The sequence below is a fragment of the Cynara cardunculus genome, unplaced genomic scaffold (genome assembly GCF_001531365.2).
Source record: "Cynara cardunculus var. scolymus isolate 2C unplaced genomic scaffold, CcrdV1 Un_Scaffold_4126, whole genome shotgun sequence".
Lineage (NCBI taxonomy): Eukaryota > Viridiplantae > Streptophyta > Magnoliopsida > Asterales > Asteraceae > Cynara > Cynara cardunculus.
In genome coordinates this window covers 1-19510 of record NW_020201759.1, presented here as the reverse complement: position 1 = coordinate 19510, position 19510 = coordinate 1, and the positions used below count along the sequence as shown (strand labels likewise).

The 19510-nt window shown below is 34.5% G+C and overlaps 2 protein-coding genes across 4 annotated transcripts; both read right to left on the bottom strand.

Annotated features, from left to right (window-relative positions):
* Window positions 1-850: 850 nt before the first annotated feature.
* On the bottom strand, window positions 851-2309 carry LOC112503916 (E3 ubiquitin-protein ligase PUB22-like). The gene has a single exon (XM_025107890.1). It carries the CDS (start codon window positions 2242-2244, stop codon window positions 997-999), a length of 1248 nt encoding a protein of 415 aa, XP_024963658.1. The 5' UTR covers window positions 2245-2309; the 3' UTR covers window positions 851-996.
* Window positions 2310-7533: 5224 nt separating this feature from the next.
* Window positions 7534-17538, bottom strand: LOC112503913 (DExH-box ATP-dependent RNA helicase DExH1). 3 transcript variants are annotated; one of them, XM_025107886.1, is made up of 16 exons: window positions 17269-17538; window positions 16791-16936; window positions 16171-16270; window positions 15865-16080; window positions 15673-15768; window positions 14700-14975; window positions 14095-14298; window positions 13842-13997; window positions 12723-12815; window positions 11650-11864; window positions 10657-10816; window positions 10053-10326; window positions 9196-9388; window positions 8926-9112; window positions 7936-8304; window positions 7534-7857 (listed from the first exon to the last, which is right to left on the bottom strand). In XM_025107886.1, exons 1-16 carry the CDS (start codon window positions 17536-17538, stop codon window positions 7726-7728), a joined length of 3087 nt encoding a protein of 1028 aa, XP_024963654.1. In that variant the 3' UTR covers window positions 7534-7725. The 3 variants fall into 3 exon arrangements, with proteins under 3 accessions (XP_024963654.1, XP_024963656.1, XP_024963655.1); XM_025107888.1 differs by lacking the exon at window positions 17269-17538 and having other exon boundaries at window positions 7726-7857; window positions 16171-16466; window positions 16791-17233; XM_025107887.1 differs by lacking the exon at window positions 17269-17538 and having other exon boundaries at window positions 7726-7857; window positions 16171-16274; window positions 16791-17233.
* Between the last annotated feature and the right edge of the window lie 1972 nt (window positions 17539-19510).

The following is a 19510-nucleotide window of genomic DNA, read 5'->3' as shown; positions in this document are numbered from 1 at the left end:
CATCCTGGAATTTTTTTCCGTATGCCGGGGAAAATGCCTCACCTTTCTACATGAATTATTAGAAGAATTTCCTCGGGTCTCTATAAAACAGAAGGAAAAGCCCGGGTGGAAGCACAAACTAAAGGAGAGAGGAAAAGTCGAAAGGGGGGAAGAAGTCTAGTGCTAGTTCTTACTGAAACTTCWTGATTTTATCTAACTTTCATTTTTGAGTGGTTTCTTTGTTCTCTTTTAAGTCTTTTTCTTCAATAAACTCTATTATTGCTACTTTAAATCAGTAAGCAAAAAGTAAAACTTCAAATTTCATTTGTTGTTTATTTGCATGAAAAAAAAAACATATGAAATTAAATTTGCGTAACTTCTGATTCAAGATTGAGTAGTTTCGGTAGAGGGGTTGTAGAAAGAAAAACTAAAAGCCTACGCAGATGTCTATCCCACTCAAACCAAATGAGGTTCGGTTAAAACCATTTCGGGTTATTATTTTTCTGGTTAAACGGTTTGATCGGTAGACTGAATAATGATACCTTATAATTCCGCTTTGGTTTTTAGTTATCAAACTGAATAACCCGAAAATTCTATAATCCGAAACTTATTCAATACGATTATGAGGTGTAAAAAGTTAAAGAAAACCCTTTTAATCCAAACCAAATATAACTTGAAATATAATTCAATCGAACGAATAAATTAAAACCCTATTAATTCACAGAGTTCTAGAAAGATCTACTAGAAAGGTCTGTTAACTGATCATCTGTTTGGTTTGACGGAACCCTTCCCAGCTCTCCGATCTTGACTTTAAAGTATAAAAATACATTGAAGTACGTATTTGATTCATCAAAATTCCGTTATAATCGTATTACACAGTTTACAACTCTATCGACCAAAATTGTTTGAACGAGGTCTCGATTTTCCCTCAAACAAGAAAAAACGTATGTCGCAAGGTTACAAATTTCTATGATTTTAGGGTTTTAAACATCTAAAAAATTCATCAAATCTCTCATTTTAAGATGGATATACAGAAATTAAGTCATTAGGTATACAAGAAGACTTCTTCCAAACCCGAGCATGCATCTTTAGAATCTCCCTTGCTTTCTCCTTCATATTGCTTCCACAATCTACTTGTAACACCAAAAACAGTTTTCCCACCACCCCCAACTGCACCATCTCTTGCAGAACATGACTGTTGCCGGAGAACATCGCCACCGAGTACAATATCCTCACTGCCCTCTCGCTCGCCAGGGGCGACACACGGAAGATCTTCTTCGAAACCACCGCTAAACCACCGCCATGTTTCAACAGATCCGCCCGTCCTTCCGCACACTGACAAAGGTGGTCCAAAACTATAATAGCCATCTCCGGGACTCTCTTTTCTGTACAATCCAGGAGGGTGTCGATCAACACCGGAACCGCCCCTGCCTCTGCCCCCTTTATCCTATTCCGCCCCCATGGACAAACGTTGATGAGCAGCTTCAGTGTTGCTTTTGTTGCCTTTTGGGAGATTTGATCAACCAAGATTCGTACTAACTCTTCGAATAATCGAGAACTTAGCAACGTCACTTTCATCGGCTCCTCCGCCACCTCAAACATCGATTTAAGTAGCATCACGGCGTAGGTTCGTGACTCGAAACTGGTGGCGTGTTGCATCACGCTCGTCAACGTCTCCACGAAATCTCCTGTTAACAATGACTTCAGACCAGATGGTGATAGCTTAAGGTGGTAAAGAATGCTCAGTGCTTCATCAATCCCATCCACACCGGAAACTTCTGCGGCCGGTGATGATGACGTAACGTTAATGTTATTGACGTTTCTTGAAATCATGGACGCTAGGTAATCAGCTGCTCCTGCTGATTCCATCAACCGCTTGTTCTTTTCACTCTCCATAACAATCGTTTTCAACCTCTTCAAACTATTGATTTGCAGCTTCGGAGACTTCGAATCTTTGAGGAGCTTTAGGATTTGAGTTTTGGAGATCGGAATTCGTGGCGTTGGGAATCTTTCGACACCCAGAGATGCGTTAAGGGTGCACCAAGATTGGATAAATCGTCGAAGGGTGTGGTTTGGAGTGAGCTCTATGTCGACAACCACTTGTTTGGTTACTGGACAAACATCACTCTTCTGAGAAAACAACCATTTCTCGATGCTATCGCGATCGTATGTGATTCCGGTGGAGAGCGTTACAGGGTCTTTCATGATCTCCAACGAAATTGGGCACAGAAAAAAGGTAGGAACTTCAACAACACGATCACCCATTACTGAATCTTGAAGAAAACCCCAGAAACGAATTTGAAAATTGAATAAAGGGTTTGTTGAAATTGTATATGAAAGTAGAGATTTTGGGTGTGAATGATATGAAGAGTAGCTGGAGAGGGGTTGGTTTTATTATGATGATGATGAGTTATTAATTTTGAAAAAGAAGTCAACACGCGCAAAATGTTTGACTTTTCAAAGAGAATCGAGAGACTGGAGTTGTGGGAAATGAGTGTTTGTAGGGTGCGGCTGTATAGTTCTAGAAATGTTTACTTTTAGTCCTTAATCTTTTAACATTTTTCTCATGTAGGGTTAGACGTTTAAGATTTTTCAAAATAGATCCAAGATTACTTGCCCATTTTTTTTTACATATCTTTATTTTATATCATTTTTAGTAAAAGCTTTCATTAAGGATCAACGAAAGTAGAAGTAAAGTTTAAATCCTTAACTAGTCAATTAGGAGAGGTCACATCTGTAGGTGGTGAGGCGTAAAATAGAAAGGTCTTGTCAAGACGTGAGCAACAACTCTTCTAACGTATTGGACCTTAATCGATGGTTTTGATTCTAGAAGTTACCGGAAATGCTGAATGATGATTCTGAATTTAGTGTTATCCTCTTCCCCTCGGTTTGCAGCATAACTCACCACTTGGGAATCGATCTTGAAGATTACATGTTCATGTCCCATTTCACGAATCCAAGATATAGCTTCTACTAGGGCTAACGCTTCACGCTCCTTCACTTTGGGGCATCCTCACATACGTACTCTCATTCGGTCCTGATCTTTGAAAATCAGAGCATCGCAATTACATTTAACAAATTGTATGGGCTGAGGATGCCATTTGTTGCATTTGGGGCTGGTTCACTCTTCTCTTATGTTCCATATTTTTTTTTTTTGTCTTGAACCCACTAACGTAGTAGGAGGCACAGTTGTATTCTTTCAAACCCGTTGGTTTCTTTATTTCCAAATGCTCCACTAGCTGACCATTAGTTTGGTTAAGATCGGATCAGACACAAAACTTGCTACCTTAAACAACCATTCTTTATAGGTAGTTGAGGTAGATGTAACGTTTTAAACCAAGCTCCTTAACCCCATCTGTAAAAACTATAAACAAAACAAATTACCTTTCGTTTCTCGGTTCTATTTGGTCCTAATAAACAACCCCCCCCCCCCCCCCCCCCCCCGCGGTCGAAATGGATTTGTACCAAGACAAAATTAAGAAATTTGTGTATAAAAATCAATATCATAATACCGTTAAGAGATTGTATATTACAATTCTTATATTTGAACTTAACATCTGCTATCGACTTCTTATGAATCACATTTGTTAGCTTCATAACTCAATTTTAAATCAATTTATTTAATTTCATGAGGGAGCACTTTACGTTAATCTCGTGTTTTAGTTGGTTTAATGTATAACAGGAAAAATCTTAAAACAATTGCTAATTCCATTGACACGTTCAACAAATGTTGTCCGAATTCCGATAAGATGAATGGGTTGAGTAAGCGAATAACATCTTTAGGATGATGAAAATGAGTGGAGTTGACTCGGTTGTTTGAATCCCTTTTCTTGAAGCCTCCTATCAAGTAAGGCGTATAAGTCGGATGACGCAGGCAGTATTAGCTGATTAAATAATACAATAATAAAAACTATTTATAAAATAATTATCATGTCTTTTTAAAATATAACGTGTGGTCATAAATTTTTCGTCTGATTTTTTATTACGTTCAATTTCTTTATAAACGGTTTTATTTTTAGTTGGTCCTTTGTAAACATGATCATTTAACTTATAATTAATAAAATAAAATAGAAATAAATGGATTTTTTAAGCATAGTATCTTATCTTAAGTTCTTATATAAAAATATTGGTTCTTACCTTAAATTTCGTATAAACTGTGAAGTGACATTTTATTAATTTTTAAATTAAATATTTAATAATTATTATAAATATAAAGTAATTATTAATGTTGAAAAAAATACAGAGATCTCAAAAAAGGATTTTTATAAACGTTATTGTTATATATATCCTATTCCGCCCCCATGGACAAACGTTGATGAGCAGCTTCAGTGTTGCTTTTGTTGCCTTTTGGGAGATTTGATCAACCAAGATTCGTACTAACTCTTCGAATAATCGAGAACTTAGCAACGTCACTTTCATCGGCTCCTCCGCCACCTCAAACATNGGGGGGGGGGGTTTGGTTATTACACAGTCCTTTATATTTGTACAACCAATATAACTCAATCATAACCGTACATTTAATTTGATGAATATGTGATTTTATAAAAGTTTTGAATGTTTTCTAATATAAAGTATTGATCATAATTAATAAATCTTATTCATCTTTCATAAATATTCAAATCATAATAAATGAACTTTTATCATTTCCATAAATATCTTAAATAATTAAGTTGCATTAGTTGTACAAATGGATATGGTTGCATTTAAAATATACCCTGAATATATATAATTGGTATATTTTTCTTTAATAAATTAAAGGAAAAAAAAAGAGTTAAATGTAGGATCCAATAATACAAGTGGGAATATTATATAACACGTCAAAGACGAAATATTTGAACATAGAATTGTTTATGATAATTTAATACACGACTGATTGCAAAAATCGTCATTTAAATTCAAATATAAATATTTATTTATTTATTTGTTTATTTAATAAATATTAATTATTTTTTCAAAGCTCTTGTGCTACCAGCTACTAGATTGTCTTTATAATGTATTATAAAATTATATATAACCAAAATATTAAATATTTAAAAATTCAATTTTTATAAGAAAGTCAAAATCCCCTAGACCGGTTTAATAATCTTCAAAGAGTCATTGATCAACAATATCTTGATTTATTAGTAGGGGTCTAAATAACACGCGCGAGTATCAATGCACTCCACACGATAGTCATCTTTAAGGTTCGAACTCGACTCGAAAACTCGTGAGTAGTTTAAATTCGAAATCGACTCAACTGTTAGTATATTGAGTCGAGTGTTAACCGAGTCGATCTCGAGTGACTCACGAGTTGACTCGTTTTATTTACACCCTGAAGACAGACGCCCTTTTATTATAAGAAATCCTCACCATTCCTTTTTCTTATACCTACCGATGTTGGATCATCTGGCTGCCCGTTCACATGTCAATTTTACCCGACCTTTTAAAGTTATAAAATAAATTTGTCATGTTTTCATATGTTAATAAATATATTCAAAACGTCTCGAAGCTTTGGATGGAATTCAGGAATCGCAAATTCCATCTTGATTGGGATGTTTGGTCTTCCTCTCCCTATTTTATTTAGTCTTTGTCTAGTCTTTCCGTTTTGTTTGGGATAGGTCTCTACCTTGGTTTTGTAAGGGGATGTTTTCGTCTTCTTGCCCCTCGTCGTGTATTTAGTTTTCTGAACTCTTTTGTTTCTAGCTTCTTGCTGGATTCGCTTATGTTTTTGTTTAATTTTAGTGGTTGGCTTGGTTGAGGGTGATGGCCTTGCCGAAGCTCTCTTCCTTGTCCTTCCTTTTTGCCTTTCAAAATATATATATATATATATATATATATATATATATTCAAAAAATCGTAAATTTGACAAACACTTTAGTCAATTTTTTGATCTTCTAGTCCCTTAGTTATTATATATAATTCATTGCAAATATCATCGTTGAAATTTGCAATTTGCATTTTATCACAAGACTAACTATATATATATATATATATATATATATATATATATATATACTATATTATAAAGTATTTGATAAAAACTCTTAAAGCTATTTTTTATGTATGAAATACTGTTTATTGATGCATATTACTTAAAATTCAAGATTACAAGTAAATTGTACGTAAGTGCAACTTATTAAAGCTTCATGTTTGAAATTCGTGTAGATAAACATAATCAAATAAAAGATAAATATCTCATTTTAAAATATAAAAAATCTAAAATATAATTAGGATAATTATTGAGTTCTAACATAATACTTAGTTATTATCTTTATAAAAATTATATTATTAAATCTAAATTAAATTATAATTAAAAATTTTGAATTAAGTAAATTACACCAAAACACAAGAACTTTTAAAAAGATTAATTTGATACTGATATTGATATATTTTTTCAATTTTTTTTATATTTTCTAATTTATCTTTTATTCAAAAATAAAAACATTATTACTTTATCAAAACCACATAAAAGCGTATCATATCGACATAAAAAATAATTAATTATTATCTTTATAAAAATTATATTATTAAACCAAATATAAATTATTTCGTTATTGAACCTAAATTAAATTATAATAAAAAAGTTGAATTAAAAAATTACACAAAAAATGAGAAATTTTAAATAGTTAATTTGATACTAATATCGACATATTTTTGTCAATTCTTATGATATCTTCAAATTTATATATGCTTCAAAAATAAAAACAGTATCGTTTTTTCAAAATCACATAAGTTATAACATCAACCAAAATAAAAAATAAAACGAAATATTAAAATCAAGATGTATCTCGCTGCATTGCACGAGTACCCTTCTATATATATATATATATTAAAATCAAGATAATGTTGTTTTCATGAGATACAATTTTTACACTTAAAACTTCACAACAAAATGTTGTGAATGGAAAAAAAAATTGAATCTTTACAGCAAAAACACTGTGAAGGTTACATTCACAGTATTTTGTTGTGAAATTTCAAGTCTAAAAATCATGTATCACGTGTCTTACAAAAACAGTTTTGTCTCACATGATCCCAACTCTATATATATAAACTAAAGTATCTTACGAGCTTATCGAATCAAGTATCAGGTAACTCGACTCAGGTCGTTTGTATGTCGCATCAAATATTAACCGAGTCGATCTCAAGTTAGCTCATTTCATTTACACCCCTAATGATTAGTGGTAGATCTTATCCTCGCTAGACATCTCATCAAAAACGAGTACCTCTAAATATTTATCGTATATAAATATAAGGTTAGCTTTAAGAAAAAATCGCAATAAAAATTAAAATTCAGACAACTTATTAACCATTCATCTATACAGTATACACATGTACATACAAATAATTTATAAGTAATTTTCTAGTATCCACATATTCATAACATGCATAGAAACCAGGAAAGATCTTTAATTACATGTTTGCACATGTACATACCATATAGACAAATAGTTATTACGGTGTTCCTCAGTTTTTCATATTAGATTTTACCATGAATCTCAATCTTAAATACTAAATCATAGTTATGAGAAATCTGACATTGCAACCCCATCATCAGTGTGCAGAACTTGCACTCCAAAAGCAGCAGCAGTTTATGGTTACCATGTTATATATATCTCCATGAATTAAAAACCAACTCAGGTTCAAATACAACTCTTAAACCCTTCAGATAAGCAATAGTCTCTGTTTCATAACTTTCATTCATTTATCTCTGTATGGAGATCAAAAAACTGATTGTGAAAAAGAACACAAAAAAGAAAATGCTTTTAATCAATACTGAACATTCTGGTTGTGCAGCAACTCGACAAGAGCGGCAACGACTCCTTTTCCTTCGACAGAAACATCCATCTGCGGTTCTTCGATCTTCCTTTTCAATAATCTATCTACTTCTCCTCGTAGTTTCTGCAAAATCCCAAACATTTTATGAACGGTAATAATGCGAGAATTTGAGGGTGATGATGGGTTGTTGAAATAACGTACCTTTATCAATCCCAAAACACTCTTGGATGCGGAAAACTGGAGGTACCCATCGAGCATCTCGATACCATCTCCTTGTTTGCTAGGAATGAGATTGCCACCGAACATGAGCAGAGCATAATCTGATATATTCGTGGAGTCTCGAATGTATATGCTGCTAGTTTTAACCTTTTCGCTATAAACCATGTAAGGAAGAGGGAAAAGATGGACACCTGCGTTGACAGATGCAGGATGGATATCAACTTTTCCGACTTCTTTAGTGTAGAGGGCCGTTCGTTTTCCTCTTCTTTTGCATTGAACGACATTTGGGTAGAGCCCCGCACAAAGTATTGCACATACCATCTCCATGTCGTCACTGTATTGGTTATAAGCCTGAAAAACTCATAAATCCATCACCAAGAGAACCAACTTAAGAGTGCAGATGGTATGCAGACGGAACTGGACATGACTGAACAGGCGAGAGTGAGGTAGGCGGGTGAAAGCATCGTGGAAGGTTATAGGATTTTAATTTGACATCGGTAGTTTAGTAATTTACCAAGCTTCTCCTTGATTTCTGTTCCACGTATTTTGGTGGGACAGGAAAATGTATTTTTGTTTCACTCAAGGGTTGTTTGGTTCGTTTTCCATTTAAGTCCCGTCACATGTGTGTATTTTTGTATAGATTGGGAAGGTTTTTGTTTGGGAGAGTTTTTCCATTTGTGGAAGGAGCATCTTTTTTAATTGGCAGGGACAGGTTTTGGAAAACTTGGCTTTCAGCATAAAGCTCCCCCCTTAGAATCTTACTGAATAAGCCACTTTCTATATCATTAAGCCACTACCAAACAGCTATGTATAGCTGACGGAATAAGCTGCAAGTCCCATTAAGCTGCTAACAAACAGGCCCTGAGACATCAAATTTTTGTTTTGTCCAATATTGTACTATCCCACATACAGCATACTGAATTCATCCTAAATAGGAAGGAAAATCAAGATGGCATGATCATAGTAACTTACATTTGCACCCTTCGATTTGTCTACGAAGCCAATATCAGAGAGTAGATCCAGAAATTGGAGTCTCATGTCCTCCATCATCTTCAAGGTTTGCATCGACAAGAAATTTTCCCAGCAGTATGATTTTTCATTTCCTGACCGTTTTGCTTCCTTCCACCCTTCAAATGCTTTAAGAGCAGCTATGTGGTCACTGCATAAACCGAATTAAATGGAATATGAATTTCTAACTTGCTGTGAATTTATATTCATCTACTGTTTCTAGAAATTTCCAACCTGCATGAATCACCAGCAAAGGATCTTTTTGCTTCATCAGCCTCCTCTTTCCGGTTAATTGGAAGGACAAATGGGCTGCGATGTGCAAGAGCCGCAGCGATTGTCAATGCAGGATTAACGCATTGGAAAATTGATCCCATGAGAAGCATCTTCCCAATATTAGGCTCCAATGGCAGAGTGCACAAATGGCGTCCTGTTCAACGATATAAATTTAATTATCAATACCATATCTAACATCCTACTTTTTTTATATATATTTACCTCAGTTTGTTCATATAGGGTCAGGTTCAGGGGAAAGCCGAAAAAAAATGAAAAGTTGAAGAACATCTTGGTAACTATTCATCTGGACAGTATGCACATGTACATACAAGTAATTTCTAAGCAATTTGTCTGGTACACAAATGTGCATAACATACAGACATACATAAAAACCAAGAAACAACTTCAATTACTTGTATGCACATGTGCATACCATCCAAATGAATGTTTACCAGGGTGTTCCTCAGTTTTTCATTTTGTGGGGGTTTTCCCCTGAACCTCTCTCTCTTTCTCTCTCTCTACACACACATATATATAGATAGATAGAGGGTTGGGTTCCAGTGAGAAGAAAAGTTGGGGGGAGAAGCGTAAGAAGAGATCTCCACTCTTGGATCAATCCTAATTGAATATCAACACTAATGAGGTGCACTGAGATACACCGGATCAATTCTCTTCTAAATCATGGGTGGGCATGAGATTAAAAGTGATAAAGAGTTTAGATCCCTTCTTATGCTTATTACAATAACTTCTTTTCTCACACGATCCTTCGCCGATAGATAGATAGATAGATATAAAGTAACAAATATTCCACATCATACCAAGTGGAGTAAGCTCTTCTGTATCATCTAGAGCGCCAATAGTCTTAAGAAGTTCAACGGCATTTTGAACCGAAAGAGCATCAGGAGGTTGCAGCGCCTTAGCCAAGAACGTTCCAATGGCTCCAAGTTGCAAGCTTTTTATCTGCAAGCACAGCTCTTGCAAAGGTGTTCGAAGAATTTCAGGTGGTTGATACTGAAGCATAGCATCATGAACCATTTTTGGATACAATCTATAACAGACCCCCGGCTGTACACGACCAGCTCGACCACGTCTCTGTCATTGCCACCAGAACATGACATCAGAAATAGATGCAAGATTAGATGAACTTTAGGGTGCGTTTGGTACACAGATGGGACTGGACGGGCGACAATGAGGTAGACTGGTGAAAGAACCGTGCAAGGTTTTAGGGTTCTTATTTGATATGGCTAATTTAGTAGTTATCAATCTTGTCTCATCTCGCTGATCTTTGTTCCGCTTCTGTCCCACTTGGTTCCGTCCTGTCCCGGTCTAAATGTAGCACCAAAGATGGAACAAGTTCTTTTGTCCTGTCCCATGTATCAAACACCCTTATAAACATTTTCCTTACAGAAAGTAAAAAGGCACCTGATGTGCCGAAGCTTTTGATATCCATGATGGTAGCAAACATGCCAGCTTGTTTAAAGCGTCATAACTGGTCTCCTTTGCTTTTCCACAGTCAATAACGTAAACCACGTCATCTATAGTTATACTACTCTCTGCAATGTTTGTTGCTAGAACAACTTTTCTGCAGATAAGAAGAGTCGTCGAATTAAGAATTTTGAAACATGTATGATCTACACTTGCTAATTGACAAACTGCTAGCACACTGATTAAAGAGCAATCATGAGCTTTGAAAATATTCGTTTAAGGTATAAATTAGTGGAAGGAACAAGGAGAAATAAAGATGAAAAAAAGAAGTAAAAACCTCAAATACCAGCTACAGAAATAGTTTACAAGCTAGAACTGCAACTAATTTAACGCAGAAATGCCCCCAACAAATAATAAATGAAATAAGATTATATTGTTATCATGGGAAGATAATCATTCATTTTTTAGCATCCACTTGAAATGTAACCACTGATAGCATGAGGTCATTAAGTAGTGACCTGTGCTCAGAACATATAAACGACACAATACAACATTGGGATAACAACTCGGAGATATAGGAGTCAATTCATTTTCATTCCACATGGCCCACCCACAAATAAATCTTAAAAGTATTTCCAAATATTATGAACAAATATAACTAGTATTTAACAAGTGGGTTTTAGTCCCCAAAAAACTGTATTTTGAATGTTCAAAAAGAAATCTGAAGAATTTATGATGTAACTCTTAACAGAGAGATGTAATTGATCGAATAGGGTACTTCTATGGCTAAAATCCAAAAGATTCTAAATCCGGAAACCCTTTCCTAAAAAGTTTGCAGTGAAAGCAAATTTGCAGCTAATTCAGTTGAATAATCATGGATGAATGTGACAGTTTAAGAAGAAAATAAAACCTTAGAGATGAAGCAAAACAGCTTAATTCCTCATAATGAAGTTTATATAAAAATGAATCTAGATGATAGAAAACGCTTACCTCATGCTTGATGGAGGGCGATCAAAAATTTCTCGTTGGTTGACAGTAGGCATTGAACCATGAAGAGGAAGGAGAAGAAATTTTGCAGGATTGCATAGAAAATTGTTAGCCTTGACATTGTCAAGCAGCTTTGAGATTTCATCCCAACCTGTAAGAAACACAAGAATTGCCCCTGGACCTTCATGCCGACAGATATATTCAATGGTTGCTTCCACCTGCAAAACGATAAAGAACTCTTTAACACGTTCAGCTGATATTCCACACAAATTGGTTTCTATAACCTAACAAGTCTTATAGTTTGTGAACCATAGCATCAGTTCCAACTATGCAAACAAAGCCAGATACAACTAAACCTTGCAATTATGTGAATATACTACAGGTCTGCAGCTTTGAACTGAATGTTTCCTAGAAAATCATTAGCAAGGGAAAGAAAGGCAGATGGTGTAATGCACAAGGTGGCCCATCATATAGATGTATATATGTGTGTATACATACACACAGATAAATATACATCCTTTATTGTGTGTGGGTGCGTGTGTGTAAATGCATCTACCTATATGCATGTATGTACTTATCTATATGTCGTATTTGTATATGTGTGTGAGAGTATGTATGCTTGTGTGTATAAATATATGCAGACATCTATCCTCTATGAATATATATGTATAATGTAAGTGTACATATACATATGCTTACATCTGTCTGTCTGTATGTAAGTGTATATGTGTGTTTGTATCTATCAGTGTGTTTGTATGTTCGAGTATATGTGGGTGGGTGGGTGGGTGGGTGTATGCATGTATGTATGACTCTCCGTGTCATGTATGCGTCGGCATGCAAAATCGTGAAGAAACTTATTGTAAAAAAATTGGCTTGTAATGTTTCCAGTTTAACCATCTCTTTTACCAGTTACACGTACTATTCCAAGTATCAAGAAAGTTTATATAGTGAATATATAAAAGATATTGGTAAAAGTACAAAGCTACATGTTATGTATTTTGTCCTATGCACATTTATGTGAGCACGATAACTTCAAATCTACCACTTCGAGAATTGTTGCTTAGTTAGATACATACAAGGCCCAAGTCTGTTTCTGAACCAGACCAAGCTTCAAGAGATTGTCTAGTATTTGCACTGTAGCTTTTGTACACAGAGCTGATGTCCGCATCCTACAACAGAAATTAGGTTCAATAAGCTCGATAACAGTAGGTCATAAACACTAAGAAGAAGATAATATCCATGTGACGGGTCCACTGGAACATAAAAATATAGACAAAAGATACAGAAATGCACTGCTTGATTCTACAGGATAATGCATGTAGTTCATGTTTTGGTAGAAATTATCTATTAGATGTCATGTGCATAAATTTAAGATATCAAACAGGTTCATGGATTACACTTTATGACTCTTATCAATACTGAAAACAAAGGCAATACCAAAAAACATATTAAGAAAACAAATCCAAAAGTCGCTAAAACATGGACCCGTTTTAAGATATGGAATTTGGTTAACAAAACATGGACCCGTTTAAAGATTCCACAACATTTACTTATAGGACCACACAAGTATTCTATTAATAGTTTCATTTAACTTGATATCTCTAGGTACTTTATTTTTTTCCATAGACTACCTCCAGTGACTCGACTAATCCTATTTGAGGGGCATGTATACCATAAACCTATGAATCACTTCAGCTGCAGCTAGTTTGACTGCTCAGGGGAATTTCCATTTAAGATGAATAACAACTTAGTCCCTACATGACTACACCAGGAGGCGACGTTATGAGCTACTCCAGTTCCATGCTATTCATTTAAGGGGTCTCTTTAGGTCCCTTGCAACTATCTCCTATTCATTTAACCTCTTGAAAAAACATATGGAACTTAGTCTCCAACCAAAGAGAACAGTTTTTTCCCCCACACCCACTCTTAAAAGTGAACGGACCCCAAGTTCATCCCCTTGCAGCATGGGTGATTAACGATGCATGTTACTCTGAGGAAAATACCACATTAACTTTACCTTTAAGTTCAACAAGTACATCATGTCGCTTTAACCAACCCAAATAGCTTCAAAGAGACAAAATTGAAACATAAAGAACAGCTGAACTAAAACCAGGACACTCAAAAATTACCACGGAGCAAGAATAAAGACCATGGGACATGCTTAACTAAATGGTTTAGCAAACATAAAATCATACCTCGAATTTCTCAGTTATGGGATCACTCTTAGACTCTTGTTGTCTCCTCCTCCTCCTTGAATAACCCTGAACATTATCAGACTCGGACTTCACAGCATAACGGGTTTTCTCCAGCACATCTTCTAGAAATAGCTCTTGCACAGGAAAGGTCAATCCCTAGTAATATAATAATAATGATTTGATTAACAAATAAAACAAATGGCGAACCCAGAGAGCCAAAGCTGAAAATTCCACAAGATAACAAAAGTAGTACCGGGATATGGATGGTTGGGGCATTTCCAAAATACTTGGAGAACAAGTCGGCATTAATAGTGGCACTCATTAATATAAGTCGCAAGTCTGGACGTTTTGGGAGAAGATCATGCAAAATTATCAAAAGAAAATCTTCATTCATTCCTCTTTCATGAATTTCATCTACCAGCAAATGGCTGATTCCTGTTAAAGCTGGGTCCTGAACCTGTAAAGCAACATCAGAGAAGACCTTTTAATGGTATACAATAAGGGAAGTGACGAAAACAACAATCTATGTGGTTCATTGCAAGGCAGACTGGAGCAAGATGCTTCGTGAAACTTAGTTTGGTGTTCTAAAACATCTGGCAGAATTAAAACCATCCTATGATTTACATCTCGTTGTTGGTTCTACAAAAGAATGTAGCCTATGTGGATGAGGCTTGCAAACCACACATTGCAAACTATGCAATCTGCCCACTACTGTGGTCCAAAAAGGAAATATAAGTAGGAATTTTTGGGCAAGATCTGCAGTTTTTAGACATTTATGTATGTCTAGAGGACTAGATAAAATGCAGAGAAACTTATGTAACACGTTTGAAGATGAAAATCTGCATAATATTACAATACCAGCTTCCGCAACAATACTCCTGTCGTGCAGAACAATAATCTTGTCTGTTCAGAGCACTTTGACTCCAGACGGATCTGATAACCAACGGTTTCACCGAGGCTCTCTCCCCTTTCACTGGATATTCGAGCAGCAACAGATATAGCAGATATACGACGGGGTTGGGTGCATATAATGTTGCAGTCAGAACCACGAAGGGATGATATTTCCTCCTCTAAGATGAACTGAGGAAGCTGTGTAGTTTTGCCACAACCAGTTTCTCCAGAAACCACTAATACCTTTATTGCCAAAAAAACATTGAGTCATTCACCATAGCTGTTTAGGGATTTAAAAGTCACTAAAAGAATTTAACTAGTTTCAGAGTCAATCAGGATTAAAAAAGTATCGAGTTCTTAATAAATGGAAGCAACAAAACTGATAAATTGGTAACAAAAAGATGCTAATGAACAAACATAGAAGGCATATGCTGCACCCGCCACTTAATAAATAGTTCACCACTTATAAATGCACCGAGTCAGGCATACAAGATGAGAGCTGCAATGGCTACTGCAGTGGACGATTAAATTAATGCACAATAAAAGAGACATACTACCTCCATCCATGGAAATTGTAACACTTGACTAAACACGTAGCTTAACAAAAATATTTGACTATAGTCAACTGTCTCAAATATCCTTAAACGATGATGAGATAAAAGGGTCTTGCGAACCAACATCAATAGAACTTGAAGAGCGAATGTAATTAAAATGTTTCCAAAAAAAGGAAACATTGCAATTTGGATGACATATCCCAAATAGAAAATGTTGCAACTTCATGGACTGGAAACTGTGAGTCTGAATCATATATATACACACACAAAGACATAAAGTTGGTGATAAAATAGTAGGCTAATTTGCAAACCTTCAAAACTGTCTTTCAAGTCAAAGGCATAAAACTAAATAGATGACAATGTAAGATGTTAAAATCAATAAGAACCTGGTTTGCAGCAACAGCTTTTAAAAACTCAGCTTTCACTTTGTGTGCAGGAAGCTTCTCTCTGAACAAACACATCTCCTTCACAGAATCACGTTCCTACAAGTTTTTTAGTTATTAAAACACAAACTGAATCCTTCAGTTTCCCTGGATGATACTGAAAGATATCTTAGAGGACATTATATATATATGTACCTTCTGCTTTTCCTGTCTTTCTTTGAGTTCAACACTAAGTGCCTTCTTCGCATCATCTCTCTCTAAAACTGAGATGCCAGCAGTTTTATCTGATTCATTGGGAAATTGCTTGGCCCTCTGCATGGATCCACTGGATATTTTGTCAATTTTTCCGGTCCCTGTAGAACTATCCAACAAATTCTCGACTCTTCTCTCGGTCTCTGTAGACATCCGTATCTACAAAATAGATATGGTTCAAATAAGAATAAGATGTGATCCCATAAAACTCGAAACATCCAGATGCTTACACAGATGGGTTTGCCCTACCTCTTTCTGTGCAGATCCATGACGCTCATCAAGATCTGCACGGTAGTCAGGTAATGGAACTTTGCTCACCACAAGTGCCTTGCCTTTGTTGTATGCATGACTTCCTTTCCACAAAGAAAATACCAAGACAGGGATTGTAAGGTAAAATGTGCATAAAAGACGAAGAAAGAAATTATATTTTCTCTCTTGTTTACTACGGCGATGAAGAATCAAATTATCACTATATTTGTTCCTTGAAAAAGGCGCTCAGCGTACAGGAACTGTTCAGGATATTATGGATAGACCTCAACAGAAACCTGAGGAGTAACGACAGCAAGTGATTGAGTTCTCTAAACAAACATAACAACTAAATGTTTTCCTAAATGATCCATAACATAACTGCATAACAACACTTTGTAAGTGGGGTTAACATCATAAATTGTAAGGATGTTTACCAGATAAAAACTATTCACAGTAGTAGCATTGCAAGATTCTAAGATTCAAGCTTTCTTTACATACAAAATAGCACCACAAACAATAAGAGCAAAATATTAAGGTGAAAGTGGTAACACATTTCCCTTGGCTAACAATACTCGAATACATCTACGTTTTCAAAAGCAAGGGATAATTGTGGCACTTACAAATAAAGACCCAGTTGATATGCCATATCAGAAAGAGTCTGTTGGTCTCCTCGACTGAAGTTATGCTTTATTATCAACTCTGGCTCTCCTCCCCTTTTCATTTGCTCTATCTGTCCCCACCAGTGATTCTTATCAAAAGCCTCAACCTGAAATCACCATATTAATCATGAACTTGTTGCGTATTTAACACCAACACAATTCTATTTTCACAGCGTTATGAAGTCCATGTTTGCAAAGGATTTTTCCTCGACAAGTTTAAAGTCCATATCAATCATGAACTGAAAGTTACCCAGTTTAATATCCAAAATCAAAGTACGGCTCTTTTTGAGTTATGTGCAATGTATAGGTCACAACTCACACGCATGGATTTATTAATGGTTTAAGATGATCGTTACCGTTTCATTCAAAACGAAAAAACCCTAGAAACGAAATGAACTTAATCTGTAAAACGAAAACAAAAACCTAAACCGAATTTAACCTCGCCTTGCATCTGTCGAAGCCGTTCAGCACGCCAAACAGGATCCCACCATCTTTGCTCACCTCGTCCACCTCCACCTCCACCTCCACCTCCACCTCCACCACCACGGCGACCACCTCCACGACCTCCTCCACGACCGCCACCGCGACGGCCTCCCTGAGAATTAGGACGGTAAGACATGGATGTGGTAAAGAGACGAAAAGTAGTTGGGAAGCAGCAGTGATTATTAGTGATGAAACGCGGAGAAAGCGAGCGCAAGTGCACTCGCATCGCACTGGAGTCTTTTATATATCGACAATGGATTGGTGGTCGAGTGAGTGGAGACTTTCATCACATGTAATTACCAAAAACTTATAGAAATGCTATGAAAAATTAAATGTATAAAATTACGATACCAAAAAAAGTGTTTGAGATTATTTATTTGAAATAATTTATCTTTTTTTTATAAAAATATTTATTAATTTATTATAAGTCAGAAAAATTATTACCTATTTGATATCGGTATAAATTATTTATTTAAACATTCAAAAGTACTTATTACCGGCGTCGTACCGGAATAAGTCAATAAATTATTTTTATAAGCAATCCCAAACACCCCTTTGAAATTGTGTTTCCGAAACTTTTTCTCCTACAACCCTTTCAATCAAATCAAGAACATCTATTTGATGATTAACAGTTACTATTTAATTTGTTATAACTACTTTAATTAAAAGAATAAAAAAATGGGTGATAATATCGGTTGTATAATTTAGAGGTTTAACGTTTCTCTACAAATTTATACATGTTTTTATAAAATTAATTTTTTGCAAGCCTGAGTTAGGATTTAGGAATAGGGATGCACATAAACCTATTGGAGCGACTAATCCAATTACCCGGCCCAAAAGATTGGGCCAAATAACCAATTTTTACCGACTAAACCCATTTCTACTTTTAAACTTTCAATTGAGTCCACCGGCCCAAATTTTGTTTGAATGATTTTATTATATATGTTGTGTGAATTTATATATTTCTTTTTATGTACACAATAAGGGTATTCGTGTAATATAGCGAGATATATCTTGATTTTAATATTTCGTTTTATTCCGTTTCTGTAGATGTTCTAATATGGTTTTTATGTGGTTTTTTAGAATGAGATAATGTTTTTATTTTTAAATAAGATATAAATTTGAAAATATCATAAAATTTCGAAAATAAATATATCAATATTAGTATCAAATTAATTATTTGAAAGTTCTTTTTTTTTTGTGTTATATCTTTAATGCAATTTTTATTATAATTTAATTTAGATTTAATAATGAAGTAATTTATTTTTGATTTAATTATATAATATTTTTTATAAGGATAATAATTTAGTTATGTTATAACTCAATGATTATCCTAAGTATATTTTAGATTTTTATATTTAAAATGAAATGTTTATCTTGTATTTGATTATGTTTATCTGTAGTTAATTACACGAATTCAAACATGAAGCTTTAATAAGTTGTACTTACGCATAGTTTATTTGTAATCTTGGATTTTAAGCAATATGCATCAATATACAATACTTTATGCATAGAAAATGATTTTTAAGAGTTTTTATCAGATGTTTTATAATATAGTATAGATAATATATTTTATATAAGACAAATACAACAAATAAACTTATACATTTTTTTCATCATTAGTGAGGTTTAAACCCCTGACTTTTTAGAAGACAAAAAAGACTCAGATACCGGTAAGCCAATTATTCTTTAATATAAATTTATATTTATATTTGAATAATTGTAATAGATAATAATGATATTTTAGTCATGATATTAAATATTTAGTGGTTAAGCATTAAAAACCAAGACTTGATTTTATATCTTCAACTACATGATTAAATTAGGTTACATTATCCATTAAATGGTATATATTTTGGTTTATAAAACATCGTAACTTTCATGTTTGTAGTTTTTTTATTAAAAGTTAATGAATAAAAAAAGCTTTTAGATAAAAAAAATTGAGCAATATTTTTATCATTATTAATTGTAAAAATCTACAAAAAAAATATATATAAAAATGTGCATCGCGAGGAAGCAGTATTTTAATAGGAGGGGTGCTAATGGCACCCCTTATAGGGGGGTGTTGAATGCGTTGGAAATTGGGATGACTTTAAAATTAAGAAAACATCAAATCAATTTTAAAAATATATTATATTTAATTATTATTAGTATTTAATATATATATTGTTGGGTCACCTATTGATTTGGTGATGACC

Bases quoted from the DNA above. Each gene is read 5' to 3' on its own strand.
- LOC112503916 (XM_025107890.1), bottom strand. From the start codon at position 2,244: ATGGGTGATCGTGTTGTTGAAGTTCCTACCTTTTTTCTGTGCCCAATT.
- LOC112503913 (XM_025107886.1), bottom strand. From the start codon at position 17,538: ATGCGAGTGCACTTGCGCTCGCTTTCTCCGCGTTTCATCACTAATAAT. The intron at 16,081-16,170 runs GTAGGGCAAACC...TCTATTTTGTAG, and splicing joins ATGGATCTGCACAGAAAGAG to ATACGGATGTCTACAGAGAC. The intron at 13,998-14,094 runs GTACTACTTTTG...TTATATTACTAG, and splicing joins CCCCAACCATCCATATCCCG to GGATTGACCTTTCCTGTGCA.